We start from the raw sequence: 16,717 nt of genomic DNA, 5'->3' as shown, positions 1-16,717 counted from the left end.
ACTAAGGAGGACGGTATTTTATCCTTGAGAGGATAGAAAACACCTGCAGAAGAAGTTGCAGGGGAGCAGGTCCAGCTGAATTGCACATGCAGAGAGCGGGCATAGATGTAATAGGCCAAAAGGCCCTATGAAGTAATGTAATCATTCTGGAACTTTCATGATATCCTAACTCAACATTTGTAGCATCCGATTTGAAAGTTTGGACAATTTGGATCACCAGAGGGCAGTAAAACACTGGTTCACTCCACCAGCTGGTGAACTACTCGATGGTGGTTGTGTGCATCAATTCAAAAGAAATTAAAGGCCCTGCATTTATATAGCACCTTTCATCACAACTGGATGTCTCAAAAAACCTTACAACCAATGAAGTACTTTTGAATTATCATTCTTGTTGTTATGCAGGAAATGATGCGTACATTCAAACAGAAATGTATAAAGCTAAATTAGGACTAATGGCGAAAGTTGCTAATGTAAAATTAAAATGAAAAATCAGGATGTTGCTTGAACAAGAGCAGTTTTACAATCTTTGGTTAAGAATATTGCAGGTCAGCACATTACAGGAAAGATGTGGTGGCATTGGAGAGGGTGCAGAAGAGGTTTACCAAGAAGCTGCCTGGATTAGAGGGTATGGGCTATATTGGAGAGGCTATCAAAATCCAAGTTGTTTTTTCTAGAGGGGAAGAGACTGAGGGAAGACTTGATAGAAATCTATACAATTATAAAGTTAAAAATCACTTAACACCAGGTTATAGTCCAACAGGTTTATTTGGAAGCATGAGCTTTCAGAGCACAACCACCTGCTCAAGGAGCTTTCAAATAAACCTGTTGGACTATAACCTGGTGTTGTGTGATTTTTAACTTTGTACACCCCAGTCCAACACTGGCACGTCCAAATTATAAAATTATAAAATAGGGTTGATGATCAGAACTTTTTTTTTCCCAGAGTTGACATGTCTAATACTAGGGGGCATATATTTAAGGTGAGAGAGGGAAAGTTCAAAGGAGATGTGCGGGACAAGTTTTTCACACAGTCTGGAATGAGCTGCCGTGGTGGTGAAGGAGGCAGCTATGATAAGGGTGTTCCAGGAACTTCTGGATAAGCACATGAATATTGCAAAAAATGGAGGGATATGGACCAAAGGCAGGTAGAAGGGATTAGTTTAACTTAACGTCATGTTTGGCACATCAACGTGGGCTGATGGGCCCATTCCTACGCTGTACTGTTCTATGTTCTGAGAGCCAATGCAGGTCTACAAGTACAGGAGAAACAGCCCAATGATTCTGGGTGTGACTTAAGATTAAGGAAGAAAGGCTGTGGATGATCTTAATGGTACAGCATGCAAGACCGACCAGATGCGTATTAGAGTTGCAAATCCAGATACAACAAAGTCCTGAATAAATGTTTCAGCAGCGGATGAGCTGATACTGCGGCAAGTCCAGGAAACTCTTATGGAGGTGGAAACAGGCAATCTCAATGACGGTAAGATATGAAGTTGAAAGACGACCTCAAATCAAGTATGAACTAAGATTGAAAGCAGACTGGTTTAACCTCGGACTGCTGCCAGAAGTGGCAACGGTAGCTAGTTTGGAGCGTGGTTGAAAACAATGGCTTCAGTTTTCCCAAAATAGGGCGGAAGGAAACGTTTGTTGCTCTTGAGCTGGATGTCAGATAAGCAGTCTGATAACTTAAGTGGAAAAGTCAAGCGAGGTGGCGATGAGGTCGAGTTGGCTGTTATTAGCCTACACTTGAAAACTAATTCCGTGCTTTCCTGATTGTGTTGCAGAAAGGCCAGGGGAGCTAGGAGGATGCCAAGGAGTGATTTTTAGGGGATACCAAAGATAACACTGCAAGAGGAGGAAGAGAATCCTTTGCAAATAATTCTCTGGCTACAATGAGGCGGGTAAGAATGGAACCGGGGAAGCAGCTGCATATCAATGGAGTGGCAACCGAGGAGGATGCTGGGCTCAAACACGCAAAAAGCTGCAGACAAGTGGAGAAAAACAAGGAGAGAAAGTTTCCCTCGGTCACAGTCACAAAGAATACTATGTTATGATTTGGAGATGCCGGTGTTGGACTGGGGAGTACAAAGTTAAAAATCATGATGAAGGGCTTATGCTCGAAACGTCGAATTCTCTATTCCTGAGATGCTGCCTAACCTGCTGTGCTTTGACCAGCAACACATTTGCAGCAAAAATCACACAACACCAGGTTATAGTCCAACAGGTTTAATTGGAAGCACACTAGCTTTCGGAGCGACGCTCCTTCATCAGGCGATTGCAGAGGGCTCGATCGTAACACCTCGAGCCCTCCGCTATCGCCCGATGAAGGAGCATCGTTCCGAAAGCTAGTGTGCTTCCAATTAAACCTGTTGGACTATAACCTGGTGTTGTGTGATTTTTAACTTGATACTATGTTAGATTTTGTTAAGAACTGATGCAGTACTCTACCAAGGGTGCAAACTGATTGGAGGGAAGTAAACACGAGTTTTGAGAAAGATAGGAACAAATTATAACAATTTTTAAAAGATCTAAAATTACATTTCCAGTAATTAATGGAAACTTTGACTTCAATCTACATTGCAATTAACTGCTTTTAAATTAATTTTGAAGTATCACTTACTGCATCAGTCTGCAGGTTTTCATTCACAGGCTTCCCTTTTATATCCACTACACCATCAGAATGTCGAAAAGCACAATCCGCAAGGGCATCGTAGAAAGATAATCTCCGCACCTTCAATCCATACTTTTCAAGCCATTTCTTTGAAGTTATGCAGTCCTCTGAGTTTGTCTGTGTCACTGGCTGATGATCAGAGACTTTTTGTTGCAAAAAAGTAAAACAAGACAACAAAATTATGAGGTCAATTCAGATCACCCAGCAAGAGTTGTCGTTTTGCTTAGCATATCCTCACACCCCTATCTCTTCTTGGAGAATGGTGTGGAATGTCGGAATGTGTTACAAGCTAGAGGACAACCTGCTGGACTATATCATGAACATCCCTTGCATAACAATCAAGTCCTTGAGTCTAGTTGGCCATCCAAGACTACCAACTAGCAACCGAGACACTACCAACCAAGACACAAAGACTTCACAAAGGTTGATGGTGATTTCAAAGTTGGAAGATCCACCATGTTAATTCTGAGTGGCAAAACAAACATAAAGAGCCAAATGGCTACTCTGTGAGATGATGTCACTGGGCTGGTAATTCACAGCCCTAGGCTAATGGTTCCATATCAAATTTCATCATGCCAATTTAATTTACAGTCAATTAATAAATTTGGAATATTAAGTTAGTCAGAGGAATGGTGACCATAAATTGAATCTTAACCACATGCAGGTTGTTGAGTTTTTTTTTTACAATTTTCACCATGAGGCCTAGCAAGGTTTTGAGCCATTTCTTACCAAACTCGTTCCATTAACTAATCCATCCCTCATCCGATCCTAGCCCCATCTTAGCATGCACCCATTCCCGAACAACTCACCAGTCACCGGATATCCTGGAATTGACTAAAATCCTTTGGAAAAGCAGCACCATCTTTAACAGCCTACTGTCCACACAGTGGAAGTGTGGAGCTGCCGGGCATGGTTGCTGACATTTTCCATGGGCAAGGCTGACAAGTGGAAATTGCTGACCCACTATTTGGGCAGAGACCTGGAGTTCTTACTGGAGGGGCTAATGCAGAGTTGGGGCATGTCTTCTCCCAAGACCAGGAGTGCAGGCCATGACACCAGAGCATGCCAGTCTCAGCCATTTGGCGGAATGCCCAGCATGATGGAAAGAGGACCTTCTCCACTCTGTCAGCATTAATGCCACTAGCTTCTCTCCAATAGCACACACTCAGTCTACAACCAACTAAAACAGAAATTGATGGAAATGCTCAGCAGGTCTGGCAGCATCCGTGGAGAGAAATCAGAGTTAACGTTTCAGGTCCAGGTGCCCTTCCTCAGAACCCGACCCAAAGTGTTAACTCTGATTTTCTGTCCACAGGTACTGCCAGACCTATTGAGCTTTTCCAGCAATTTCGGTTTCATTTCTGATTTACAGCATCTGCAGTCTTTTCGGTTTGTATTTAGTATCACACTCAGTCTTTCTCTGCTACTGAACCCACCTCCCAACACGGCTCAATTTACTACTGTCACAATCTTCTCCATCATCTTCCCTCCTTCACTCACTCTGACCCATCACAATCCCTGACACCATTAACCCTGCATGCCCTCTGTACTGCCTCATCACTCAGTCATAATACCCCTGCGTCTGAACCAAAATTAATAGCTGTGCCACCCACTTTCCCCCACCTCAATTCATTGCAGGAGGAAAGCAGCCCACAATAGGGCAGAAAGAGTCGAGATGGGTTTTGAGCTGTCTGAAATGTAGCCGTTACGTGGAGGCCATCCTGACTTTGACCACTCCAAGCAGCTGAAGGACCATGTCCAAACGCCTGGATGGGTAGTGGAATTGCTCTTCAGCAGGACACCCTGAGTGAAAGATATCTCCATTGATTTGACTAAGGCTGGGTGACAACCAGGAGAGGGTTCCTGCCTTCATATCTGTACTAGTTGGCAGGGCAAGACAGAAGTGATGTGAGCCAGGTATCTCTGACTGAAAGGGAAAGTATGAAAAGGTGTGAGCTGTGACCAATGCTGTGAGTATCTGGTGACTTCCATGTCGAGAATTCTCAATGTCTTGCTTGTCTGGCCAGTTTGGTAGGACAGGAAGCTGAATCTAAGAAGGTTAGTTAGGCTGGTAATAAGGCATGTTTAACAAACTGTAATCCTCCTTAATTAGCAACTTGCTGCTGCCTAGCGAGTAGCTTTGCAAAAGCCTAAGAGTCAGACTTCACAGGACTTCTCGTGTCATTCTGCCACAAATTACACCCTGCCCCATATCACTCAGGCCCCTAACCCCTTTTTGTTCCACATGGGGTTATATAGTAGTGTAGTGGTAATGTCACTGGATTGGCAATCCAGAAAGCTAGGCTAATAGTTTGGGGGCATAGATTTAAATCCCAACTCAGGGGAAAAACAGCTTATGACTACAGTATTATAATTAATTATAGGGATAAGAAAAAAAATCAACTAATTATATATTACCAGTAACCTTAGCCTGCAGATACAGTTACATTTTGCCTTCAGAATCTGTTGAATTTATTTAGCCAGTGACACTTCCATCCTTAAATTCCACACGGTAAAGAGTGTTCTTTCTATTTGAATTTACAATTTACGCAGTGGGCTTGCCAATGAACACAGAGCAGTTTGTTGATATTAAATGCAGTCATGACAACCATCCTTTCAAAGCCACCTTCACAGCTAGATACAAAATGCTAACAGCTCATCAACATCTGTGAAAGTTATAGCAATCTGAGCCAGCTACACATTACTGGGGTGACAATGGGGGACTTCAATTTTCCTAACATGGAGTGGGAGTATAGCATCACAAAGGCCAAAATTGGGTAGAAATTTCTCAAATATGTGGAAGAGAATTTTGCTGAATCAATATGTTTCCAGTCCAACAATGAAGGAAAAAATGCTGGATCTAGTTCTGTGTGATGAATTATTTATAGAATCCCTACAGTGTGTGGAAACAGGTCCTTCAGCTCAACAAGTCCACACTGACCCTCCAAAGAATAACCCACTCAGACCCATTCCCCTATATATACCCTTAACCAATTTAGCACAGCTAATTCACCTAACCAGCACATCTTTGGATTGTGGGAGGAAACCAGAGAACCCAGAGGAAACCCACGCAGACATAGGGAGAACGTGCAAACACCACACAGACAGTCACCCAAGGCTGGAACTGAACCTGAGTTCCTGGTGCTGTCAGGCAGCAGTACTAACCACTGAGCCACGTGGTCACCCCAAATTATCTTGAGTACAGCATGATTCAGAGTTGGAGCAATTAGAAACCAAAGATCAAAATGTCCTTAGAATAACAATATAAAAGGAAAAATCAAACGCAGAAAATACTCAGCTGCAAGTTTCAATGAGGTGAAAAAGTGTGTGGGCCATTTGAAATGGAATTAAAGACCAGAAGTTATTGAGGAATGGGGACCTTCAAAGAGAAAATACTTTGGGCTAAAGATTAGGCACATTACCATGGAGAACAAAATGAAATTAAGTAACAAGTAAAATAAAAGGAAGGGCTTCCTAGATGACTAAAGATTAAAAGTAAACAAAGAGAAAGTAAAATACTGCGAATGCTGGAGATCTAAATTTAAAACAGAAAGTGCTACAGAAACTCAACAGGTCTGGCAGCATCTGTGAAGAGTCAATATCTCATGCCCAGTAATTCTTCCTCAGAACTGCAAGCTTTAGGGATGTTGACTTTGTTTCTCTCTTCACAGATGCTCCCCAACCTGCTGATTTTTTTCTGGTACTCTCTGTGTTTATTATTTAAAAAAAGGGCTTGTGCCAGGTTGACAAGTGAGTAGTGTGTGCAAAGTCACATGCACACACGGATGTTCAGGAACCACACGGAATCCTTGGCTTTTTAAATAGGCAGAGCATATAAAAGCAAAGATATGTTGATAAACGCAAAGAAGACGCTGGTTAGGCCTCAACTGAAATGCTGTAGCTGATTCATGGCACTGCACTTTAGGAGGGGTGTCAAAGTCCTGAAGAAGTTGCAGAGGACAATTGTTAGAATGAATGGAAGGTTTCAGTTATGTGCAAAAACTAGTGAAACTGGGGCTGTTCTACATACAGAGCTGAAAATGTGTTGCTGGAAAAGCGCAGCAGGTCAGGCAGCATCCAAGGAACAGGAGGTTCGACGTTTCGGGCATAAGCCCTTCTTCAGGAATGCAGACCTCACTTTCTCCTCGAAGATTTTAACCTACTGCGAATCCTCTTGCAAGGATGCCTTCCTTGAAGAAGCGAATCTCCTGTTCCTTGGATGCTGCCTGACCTGCTGCGCTTTTCCAGCAACACACTTTCAGCTCTGATCTCCAGCATCTGCAGACCTCACTTTCTCCTGATCTACATACAGCAGAGAAGGCTATTTGGATATTTGACAATGCTGCTCAAAATCGTGAGTGATTTTGATCAAATAAATAACAAGAAACTATTTCCATGTGGTAGAAGGAAAGATAACCACAGCACACAGACTGAAGGTAATTGGCACAAAAAAAATGAGAGGAAGGAGAACAGATCTGCACAGTGAATAGTTATGATCTTGAATGTACTGACTGAGAAAGTTATGAAAGCAGACCTAGTAATATCCTTCAATGCATCCAACAGATCGGTGTGGTATGTCTAGTCTGGGGGTGAAACACGTTTGCATCTTTTCTACTTTATGCTTCTCATTTTCAGCCCGTACCACTGACAAGCAATCATGCAAAACAGTGAGCCAAACGTGTAAGTCTCTCCCTGTCAGTAAACAGTGTGTCCATCAGCAAGTACCCAGCTCTGCTTCATTATGGCAACAGGTAGAAACTGGATCCTTTACAGCCCCTAGTTAAAGCTTCAGAGGAACCTGGAGGAGGTTTAACTCCCAGACCTGCAGTGTGCAGGCCCATTGACAGTCATGTGCTCTGGCACTTGTGAACCAATGTAGAATAGCTCCACCATCCTGTGGATACCAGAGTTAGACCATAAGACATATCAGCAGAAATAAAGCCATTCAGCCCATCGAGTCTACTCTGCCAATTAATCATGGCTAATAAGTTTCTCAACCTCAGGTCCCGCTTTGTCCCCGTGACCCTTGATTCCCTTGATACTCAAGGACCTATCTATCTCAGTCTTAAATATACTCAACGACCTGATCTCCACAAGCTTTCTGTGGCAATGAATTCCATAGATTCACCACTCTCTGGCTGAAGAAGTCTCTCTTTATCTCTGTTGTAAAAGATTTTCCCTTTACTTAAGGCTGTGCCCTCAGGACCTCGTTAGTTAAAGGTTTCAGGAGTAAACGCTCACAAAAAGTCTTGAGTGGAGCCAAAATGTTGCCTGATGTCTACATGTGTTATACCAGAACTGCATGTGCCTCCCTTTCACTGGCTCTCTGTTTAGATTTTCATTCTCCCCTGTGATATAAAGAAAAAAATGACACAGTGTGATTTGGCACCTGTCTATCAGTTTCCTCAGTTTCACTCACAGTATGGCTTGGGTCTGTCTTTCGGAGCATTCATTAATGATAGTGACTGTGAGGGCATGAGTTAGGAGGTTCACCTGCGCTTGTAAATCCATTCATTCCTGTTGTTGACTGAATGAGCCACAAATGGATCCAGCACTTCCATCTGCTTTTGCTTTTTATCTCCCTTTTTCTTTAAAGTTTTGTCTTTTACTTTTAATCTCAGTTGCAATAGCATTGACGACAGCATTAATGAGTCCAGGCCCTGCACAGAAAGGCCCAGGGAGCAGCAAGGCAAGAAGGTGGTGTCCAGCAGCAGTAACACCAGGGCGAGGTGGACACAGCTCCAGCGAGTGAGGAGTAGCTCCCAGTCTTTATCCCCTGGTCCAGACTCGCAGGCTGAGCCAAGGCTCCGGGTGTACAGCTAGGCCTGGCGACCGACAGTAGAGGCAGTGATGGACCCTGCAGCACCGGTGTGAGCACCAATATCTTTCATATGATTTCAGTGAAAATGTGACTGAAAACATTAAATGCTTCTTCAGTTTTAAAGTTACATTATTTAAATATTGTTATAAGAATTTCCCTATGTTGGCCTCAGAAGTATCGATTGCTGGAATGCAAAGAGAAGATGATCAGCGGTCTTCTGTTGGCGGGTGAAGAAAATGCCCAAATTGAGAAAGTGAAAGTTAGACTATGTTTAATGAGGCAGTGCGAGTATAAAGAGACAACCTGTTCCCTGGCCTCTGCCACAACCAATCTTTCAGTTATTAGAACATGTAGACACAGCGTAGGTTTAATCAAACACTGGTTACTTTCTCTAATACAAGTTCATCTTGCTTTTCAGACTGGATAAAAACCTCCTTTCCAAACAACCCACAGAAGACCAGAAACTGGATTAATTAGACCCTGCCACTCAATGGTACAGAATTCTGCCAACAATTTATGCTGCAATACCCATTGCTCCAATGTCTATGCTTTGTTAAAGTGACACAGTAGCTCAGTGGTTAGCACTGCTACCTCACAGCGCCAGGGACCCAGGTTTGATTCCAGCCATGTGTGACTATCTTTGTGGAGTTTGCAATTTCTCCCTGCGTCTGTGTGGGTGTGCTCCAGTTTCTTCCCACAGGCCAGGTGGATTGGCCATGCTAAATTGCCCATAGTGTTAGTTGCATTAGTCAGACGGAAATGGGTCTGGGTGGGTTCCTCTTTGGAGGATCAGTGTGGACTTGTTGGGCTGAAGGGCCTGTTCCCACACTGTAGGGAATCTTACCTAATATACATTTTGAAGATGTCACCATTAAATGACATACCTGCATTAAACACAGACTCAGGTGCTTCCATTAAGAGGGTGTGAACTTCTGCCAATGTGCTCTTAGCCTCTTCTATTTCGTTCCAGATAAGGAACACATCTTCTCTGACTCCAGCCCCTGAAAACATATAAAGGTACGTGAGTTATACTTGTTCACTTGTACCAGAATGTTACGCCCAATCTTATAGCTTAGACAAGGTTTACAAAAGTTTGTTAATATGCAAATAACACAATGCAAGAATCTTAGCTCCGTGTTTTAAGATATGCTTTAAACCTGAGCACAAGCCAAAACTGACCCTGAAGCTTTGTATTCCACATGAGTTAACACTAGGGTCTGCTTGCAAATAGCCAACATGGGGTCAGTCACTGAGCACTTTAAGTATTTGGAAGAATCAAATAGCATTCAAACAAACAGCATTTTCATACGAATCTTGTCATTGAGGTCCTCGTTCATTTAAATAACTGTTAATGTCAGGTTCATTGATTCAATAAAATGTATTGTGGGCTACAATGTCTGTTTAGGCTTGTATCATTTAGTTTAAGCCATGACAATTAAGTGAATATTCATTAACAATTAAAGCATCATAATGCAACGATCAGATCATTTCAATCAGGTATTTGTACATAAACTACACTATGTATGTACAGCCATTTGGGAATGAAATTAAAAAGTAAAAAAGCTTGGAATCAGGATATGACAAAGTATACTCCTCCAATCAAGAAACAACCAACTAATACAGCCTCCATACTCAATTTCTCTTTTTTTGTCACACCCCTACCAGGCATATCCTCAAAGTGGAACTAAAGAACATCTACTAACTCATTTGGAGATCCTTTTTAATTTCCAGGAGCTCAAATTAAAATAACCAGAAGTACAGTTTTCTTCTTTAATCCAGACACAATATTAGGTTATTTCATTAAAGGTTATTTAAGTAAAAAGTGATAAAGCTATTAGATAAAATGCAAATACAAAGATTTCAAGAAAGTGAGGAGCTAGGTTATGTATGAAAATGAAAATGTGATGAGATTCCACTATTGTTAAAGGCAGGGATTTTTGAAGAGTATCTTCCTGAAGTAAAGGGGTTGAAAATCCGAAATCAGATTCAGCAGTAGTAATGGCTTTATTGAATTGAATAGTGGGAGTTACTCTCATAGGTGAACTGAGCAGAACAGAGCCTGGGAGTGAGTGAGGCTCATTTCTTCCACTGTTGTAGGTTGTGGCTCATGGTAGCCTGGTGCAGTACATCACTCCAACATACCCTCCTCCCCCGTTCGTCTGTTGAGAAGCAGGGGTTGCTTTGAGCTGTTACTGTATTACCTCGGCACAAATAGTTCCTCCCAATTGATTTCATACTGTTCAAAATCGAAAATGGCTGCTACGCCAAAACTTTTCAATAATGGTTCCACATGAGGAGTTGGCTTAGTGTAGACTTGGGGAACAAGCGCATCCATTGTCTTTTAGCTGAGGTATTTAACTTTTGTATTGTTTCAGCCATTAGCTTGGATGGCTCTTGTTCTGTCAGGTTTTAGTAAGCCGGGAAAACTTACCTAAAGCTCTGAAAAACCATTTCTGTTTATGTTTTGGAATGTTTGTTGAATTTCAGACAGTATCATGACTTCACCTTGGAATCTCAATAATGGTAGTAACCTAACTCCTGGGGGTCTGATGTTTACTGTGTCCTATTTAAAGACACTCTTCTTTACAAAATGTGTGAAATTGGCTTTTTCCTTATCTGTTCTTGGGACATGGGTGTTGCTGTCCATTCATTGCCCATGACTAATGGAGAAGTTGCCAGTCTAAGTTGCCTTCTTGTAACCACATGATGCTGACAATGTCTGGCCCCTGCTGGGCCATTTCAGGGGGCAGTTCAGAGTCTGTCACATCCCTGTGTTTCTGGAGTCACACGAAGGCCAGGCTAGGGAAAGATGGCAAAATTCCTTCCCAAAAAGTTATCAGTGAACCAGATAAATTTTCACAGCAATGAACGTAGTTATACTCACCATTCCTGAGGCAAGTGTTACATGCCAGATTAATTAATTTTAATTTATTTGTAGTCAGACCTCTGCACCGTGAGTCTGGTCCTCTGGACCACAAGTCCAGTGGCTTTCCCACTACATCACCTAGATAAAGAACTTTAACACAGGGCAAGCCTTTGTGCTGTCACTTAAACAGTCAACCTCTCCACTAACTTGGGGATTTATGTTTGATTTTCAAATCAGGGTCAAGAACTCAAATCCCAGATTTTTTTTTGGTTCCCAAACCAAGATCACATCTGCATCACTTCTCTGATGCCACCTTCAAATGTAAATTACCTAAAAGTGCTGGAGGCAAGTTGGTGCTACCCTTTACCCAGGAGGTGGGAGCTGCCTGCAGAGCACAAGCTGCTGAGGCAGATGGCAGCCATGATGGGGTCTGTTGCTGCCTTGCAGAGGAGAGGAGTCAATGCCTCTATAGATCAGCAGCCTCAACGCACATGAAAATTGCCAAATGCTAGTTAATTCACATGATCTGGTGCCAAATCCTCAAGATCTTAAATGATTTGGATGTGAGCATAAGAGGTATAGTTAGTAAATTTGTGATGACACTAAAATTGGAGGTGTAGTGGACAGAGGAGGAGGTTACCTCAGATCTTGGTCAGATAGGCCAATGGGCTGAGAAGTGGCAGATAGAGTTTAATTTAGATAAATGTGAGGTGCTGCATTTTGGGAAAGCAAATCTTTGCAGGACTTATACACTTAATGGTAAGGTCCTAGAGTGTGTTGCTGAGCAAAGAGACCTTGCATTGCTCCTCGTAAGTGGAGTCGCAGGTAGATAGGATAGAGAAGAAGGCATATGGTATGCTTTCCTTTATTGGTCAGAGTATTGAGTACAGGAATTGGGAGGTCATGTTGCGGCTGTACAGGACATTAGTCAGGCCATTTTTGGAATATTGCATGCAACTCTGGTCTCCTTCCTATCGGAAAGATGTTGTGAAACTTGAAAGGTTTAGAAAAGATTTACAAGGATGTTGCCAGGGTTGCAGGATTTGAGCTATAAGGATAGGTTGAATACACCGGGACTGTTTTCCCTGGAACGTCAGAGGCTGAGTGGTGACCTTATAGAGGTTTATAAAATCATGAGGGACGTGGATAGGATAAATAGACAAAGTAGTTTCCTTGGGGTGGGGGAGTCCAGAACTAGAGGGTATAGGTTTAGTATGAGATGGGAAAGATATAAAAGAGACCTAAGGGGAAACTTTTTCACGCAAAAGATGGTGTATGTATGGAATGACCTGCCACAGAAAGTGGTGGAGACTAGTACAATTGCAACAATTACAAGGCATTTGGATGGATATATGAATAGGAAGGGTTTGGAGGGATATGGGCCGGGTGCTGACAGGTGGGACTAGATTGGGTTGGGATATCTGGTTGGCATGGAAGAGTTGGACCGAAGGGTCTGTTTCTGTGATGTACATCTCTATGATTCTCCCTTAAAACAATTTCAGCATTAAAAAGTACACCTTTAACTGCTGCCTGCACTGAACCTGGTAGCAATGCTCTAATGTGCAACAAATTTAGCTTCCATGATTTCCAAATTGAACTTCACTTTTTTGTCCTCCATGCCTTGTAGCAGCTGCCATTACTTGGAGATGAGTTGGTCCCCAACCCGTTCTCTCTTTGAAAACTGTATTCTGGAAAAGGCACAGCAAGTGTTAAGCTTTGGGAAAGTAAGTTTCAAATTATGTCTTCCCCACCTATATCTAACAAGATCCAGCCTCTTATGCTTTAAACACCCTTAAACTAACTTAAAAATCATACAACACCAGGGTATAGTCCTACAGGTTTATTCGGAAGTACAGGCTTTCAGAGCATTGCGCCTTCGTCTGGTAGCTAGTGCAGCAGGATCATAGGACACAGAATTTAAGCAAAAGATCACAGTGTCATACAACTAATAACAAATCTAGATTGCTGTTAAGTTTTTCATCTTTTAGAATGGGCTGTAGATTTCGTTTCATTAATTTGTAAACCCTAGAACTTCTTTCAAGTCACATTCCCGAGATAACTTAAGTTACTATAAAAGAAAGGTAACATCACAGCTCAGGTAATACATTAAAGGTGAAAATGTGTTGCTGGAAAAGTGCAGCAGGTCAGGCAGCATCCAAGGAGCAGGGGAATCGGTTTCGGGCATGAGCCCTTCTTCAGGAATGAAGAGAGTGTGTCCAGCAGGCTAAGATAAAAGATAGGGAGGAGGGACTTGAGGGAGGGGTGTTCGAAATGCGATAGGTGGAAGGAGGTCAAGGTGAGGGTGATAGGCTGGAGTGGGGGTGGGGGCAGAGAGGTCAGGAAGAAGATTGCAGGTTAGGAAGGTGGTGCTGAGTTCGAGGGTTGGGACTGAGACAAGGTGGGGGGAGGGAAAATGAGGAAACTAGAGAAATCTGAGTTCATCCCTTGTGGTTGGAGGGTTCCTAGGGAGAAGGTGAGGCGCTCTTCTTCCAGCCATTGTGCTGCTATGGTCTGGCGATGGAGGAGTCCAAGGACCTGCATGTCCTTGGTGGAGTGGGAGGGGGAGTTGAAGTGGTTAAGTCCAGGTCCAAGAATGGCATTGCTTCAGGAAGGTGAAGTGACTGCTCATAACATGTCTCTCAGCTTTGCAAGATTCCTTCTTAATTTCTGCCTGCACCTCCATGTAAATGCTAAGAATAAAATCCATCTGATGTGCAGGTGTTTAATAAATAAAAGGTTTGGAAACTGAATCATAAATGTATGAAGCAGGAAGATGAATGAGGCACCAGAGTAGTGAACTTGGGATTAATAGCACCACCTTTTTGGGCAGTAAACACACTCTCCACTTTGAAGGTCTGAGGGCATGATCACTTTTGTTTTATTAATTCTTGGGGGGGGGGGGCATTGCATTAAACATGAGTTCAACAGCAGAAAAGATCTCTACCCCAACACCTATTGTTTCTATATAAAGGAGCCATCAACTTCTGGCAGGTTAGATACTGTTTCATTTCTTCCAGTTGTTGCTGTAATTCCACAAATGTTTGGTGTTTTCTATTGTTTGTTTAAAGATGCAGTGTCTTTAGGGAGTGACGTGGCAGGTGCTTGAGTAATTGTTGCTATTATATGCGCTGCAATGCCAAACACGACCAGCTTACAGTTGGAATAGTTTGCTGTCATCTCCCCTTTCCTTGACTGGATCCAAAAGCACAGTGACTGGCAACGCAGCATATTTATATAAAGGATTTGGAGATGAATATAAAAGGCATGGTTAGTAAGTTTGCAAATGACACAAAAATTGGTGGTATAGTCAATAGTGAAGAAGGTTATCTAAGATTACAAAGGCATCTTTCTCAATTGGGCTAATGGTCTCGGGGTGGCTGATGGAGTTTAACTTGGATAAATGCAAGATATTGCATTTTGATAAAACAAACAAGGGCAAGGATTATACAATTAATGGTAGAGCCCTGGGAAATGTTATGGGACAGAAAGACCTAGGGATTTAGGAACATAATTCTTTTAAATTTGCTTCAAAGGTAGACAGGGTGGTTAAGAAGGTGTTTAGCACACTTGCCTTCATTGCTCAGACCTTTGAGTACAGGAGTTGGGGTGTCATGTTGAAATTGTATTGGATCTCTTCTGGAGTACTGCGTCCAGTTCTGGTTGCCTTGCTATTGAAAGGATATTATTAAATTGGAGAGCTTTTAGAAAAGATTTACCAGGATGTTGTCAGGAATGGCAAGTTTGAGTTATAAAAATAGGCTGGGTAATCTGGGACATTTTTGACTGAAGCATGGGAGGTTGAAGGAGGTTTATGAAATCATAAGGGGCATAGATAAGGTGAATAGCAATGGTATTTTTTAATGGTGGCGGACTTCAAATGGGGGAATATTTTTAAGATGAGAGAAAGAAGTTGTATCAAGGACATGAGGGGCAACTTGTTTTTACACTGGGAGTGGCACATGTGTGGAATGAACTGCAAGAGAAAGTGGTGGATGTGGGTGAAGTTGCAACATTTAAAAGTCATTTGGATAAGTACATAAAGAGGAAAGGTTTGGAGAGGTATGGGCCAAATGCATGCAGGTGGGACTAGTTTTGTTTGGGAATATGGTTGACGTAGACTAATTGCACTGAAGCATCTGTTTCTGTGCTGTCTGACTCAACTCTGTGACTTTATGGAATACCAACAAGTACTCAAGCACCTGTCACACTACTCCCTCTAGACGCTGCATCTTTAAACAAACGATGGAAAGCATAAGGTGAGTTTGTGAAGTTAATGCAACATTAACGTCTTTATTTTAAAATGGGAGACAAAATCAGATAACCACTGGTCGGTCTGTTATTGAGAAACATTAGAGTCTATTATAATGAACGCAAGAGCAGAAAATTTAGAAATGCATAATCTAATAAGCAGAGTCAGCATGGCTTCATGAAGGGGAAATTACTCCTGACAAATTTACTAGAATTGTTGAGGAGGTAACAAGCAAGATAGAAAAAGAGGAACCAGTAGGTGTAATATTTTTGGATTTTTAGAAAGTATTTCATAAGTATCACACATTAGATGACTTAATAATATAGGATCCCATGGTTTGGAGGGAGTACATGAGCATGGATAGAGGACTAGTTAACTCATAGAAGACAGACAGAGAGCTGGAATAAAGAGGGGATTCTCAAGAAAGCAATCTGTGACTAGTGGAGTAGCTGAGGGATCAGTATCAATATCTTACAATTATTTGTAAAATATATCAATAATTGGGATGAGGAAAGTGAATGTACAACAAACTTTGTTTTAAGCAGCACCTCATTTTAAACAGCAACGTATCAATTGGGCTAATGGTCTTGGGGTGGCTGATGGAGTTTAACTTGGATAAATGGAAGATATTGCATTTTGATAGAACAAACAAGGGCAAGGATTATACAATTAATGGTAGAGCCCTGGGAAATGTCGTGGGACAGAGAGATCTCGGAATTTAGGAAATTAATTGTTTAAAATTTGCGTCAAAGGTAGATAGGGTGGTTAAGAAGGTGTTTAGCACACTTGCCTTCATTGCTCAGAGCTTTGAGTACAGGAATTGGGACGTCATGTTGAAGTTGTACAGGATCTCTTCTGGAGTACTGTGTGCAGTTCTGGTTGCCTTGCTATAGGAAAGATATTATGAAATTGGAGAGGGTTCAGAAAAGATTTACCAGGATATTGCCAGGAATGGAAAGTTTATAAAAATAGGTTGAATAGTCTGGGACTTTTTTGATTGGAGTGTAGGAGGTTGAGGGCAGTTTATAAAATCTTGTGGGACATAGGTAAGGTGAAAAGCAAGGGTCTTTTCACTATGGTGGGGGACTTGAAAGAGGGATTCAAATAGGG

The 16,717-nt window shown here is 42.1% G+C and overlaps 1 protein-coding gene across 1 annotated transcript in view; it reads right to left on the bottom strand.

The window, feature by feature from the left end:
- LOC132816968 (von Willebrand factor A domain-containing protein 3B-like) overlaps positions 1 to 16,717 on the bottom strand; it is a 135,897-nt gene that overhangs the window by 85,220 nt on the left and 33,960 nt on the right. The window contains exons 7-9 of the mRNA XM_060826995.1: positions 9,377 to 9,493; positions 6,302 to 6,345; positions 2,621 to 2,788 (exon numbers count right to left, since the gene is read on the bottom strand). Coding sequence (XP_060682978.1) covers positions 2,621 to 2,788; positions 6,302 to 6,345; positions 9,377 to 9,493 — 329 coding nt within the window. The remainder of the gene's footprint in view (positions 1 to 2,620; positions 2,789 to 6,301; positions 6,346 to 9,376; positions 9,494 to 16,717) is intronic.

This window comes from Hemiscyllium ocellatum, chromosome 6, assembly GCF_020745735.1.
Source record: "Hemiscyllium ocellatum isolate sHemOce1 chromosome 6, sHemOce1.pat.X.cur, whole genome shotgun sequence".
Lineage (NCBI taxonomy): Eukaryota > Metazoa > Chordata > Chondrichthyes > Orectolobiformes > Hemiscylliidae > Hemiscyllium > Hemiscyllium ocellatum.
This window is presented reverse-complemented; position numbering and strand designations above follow the sequence as displayed.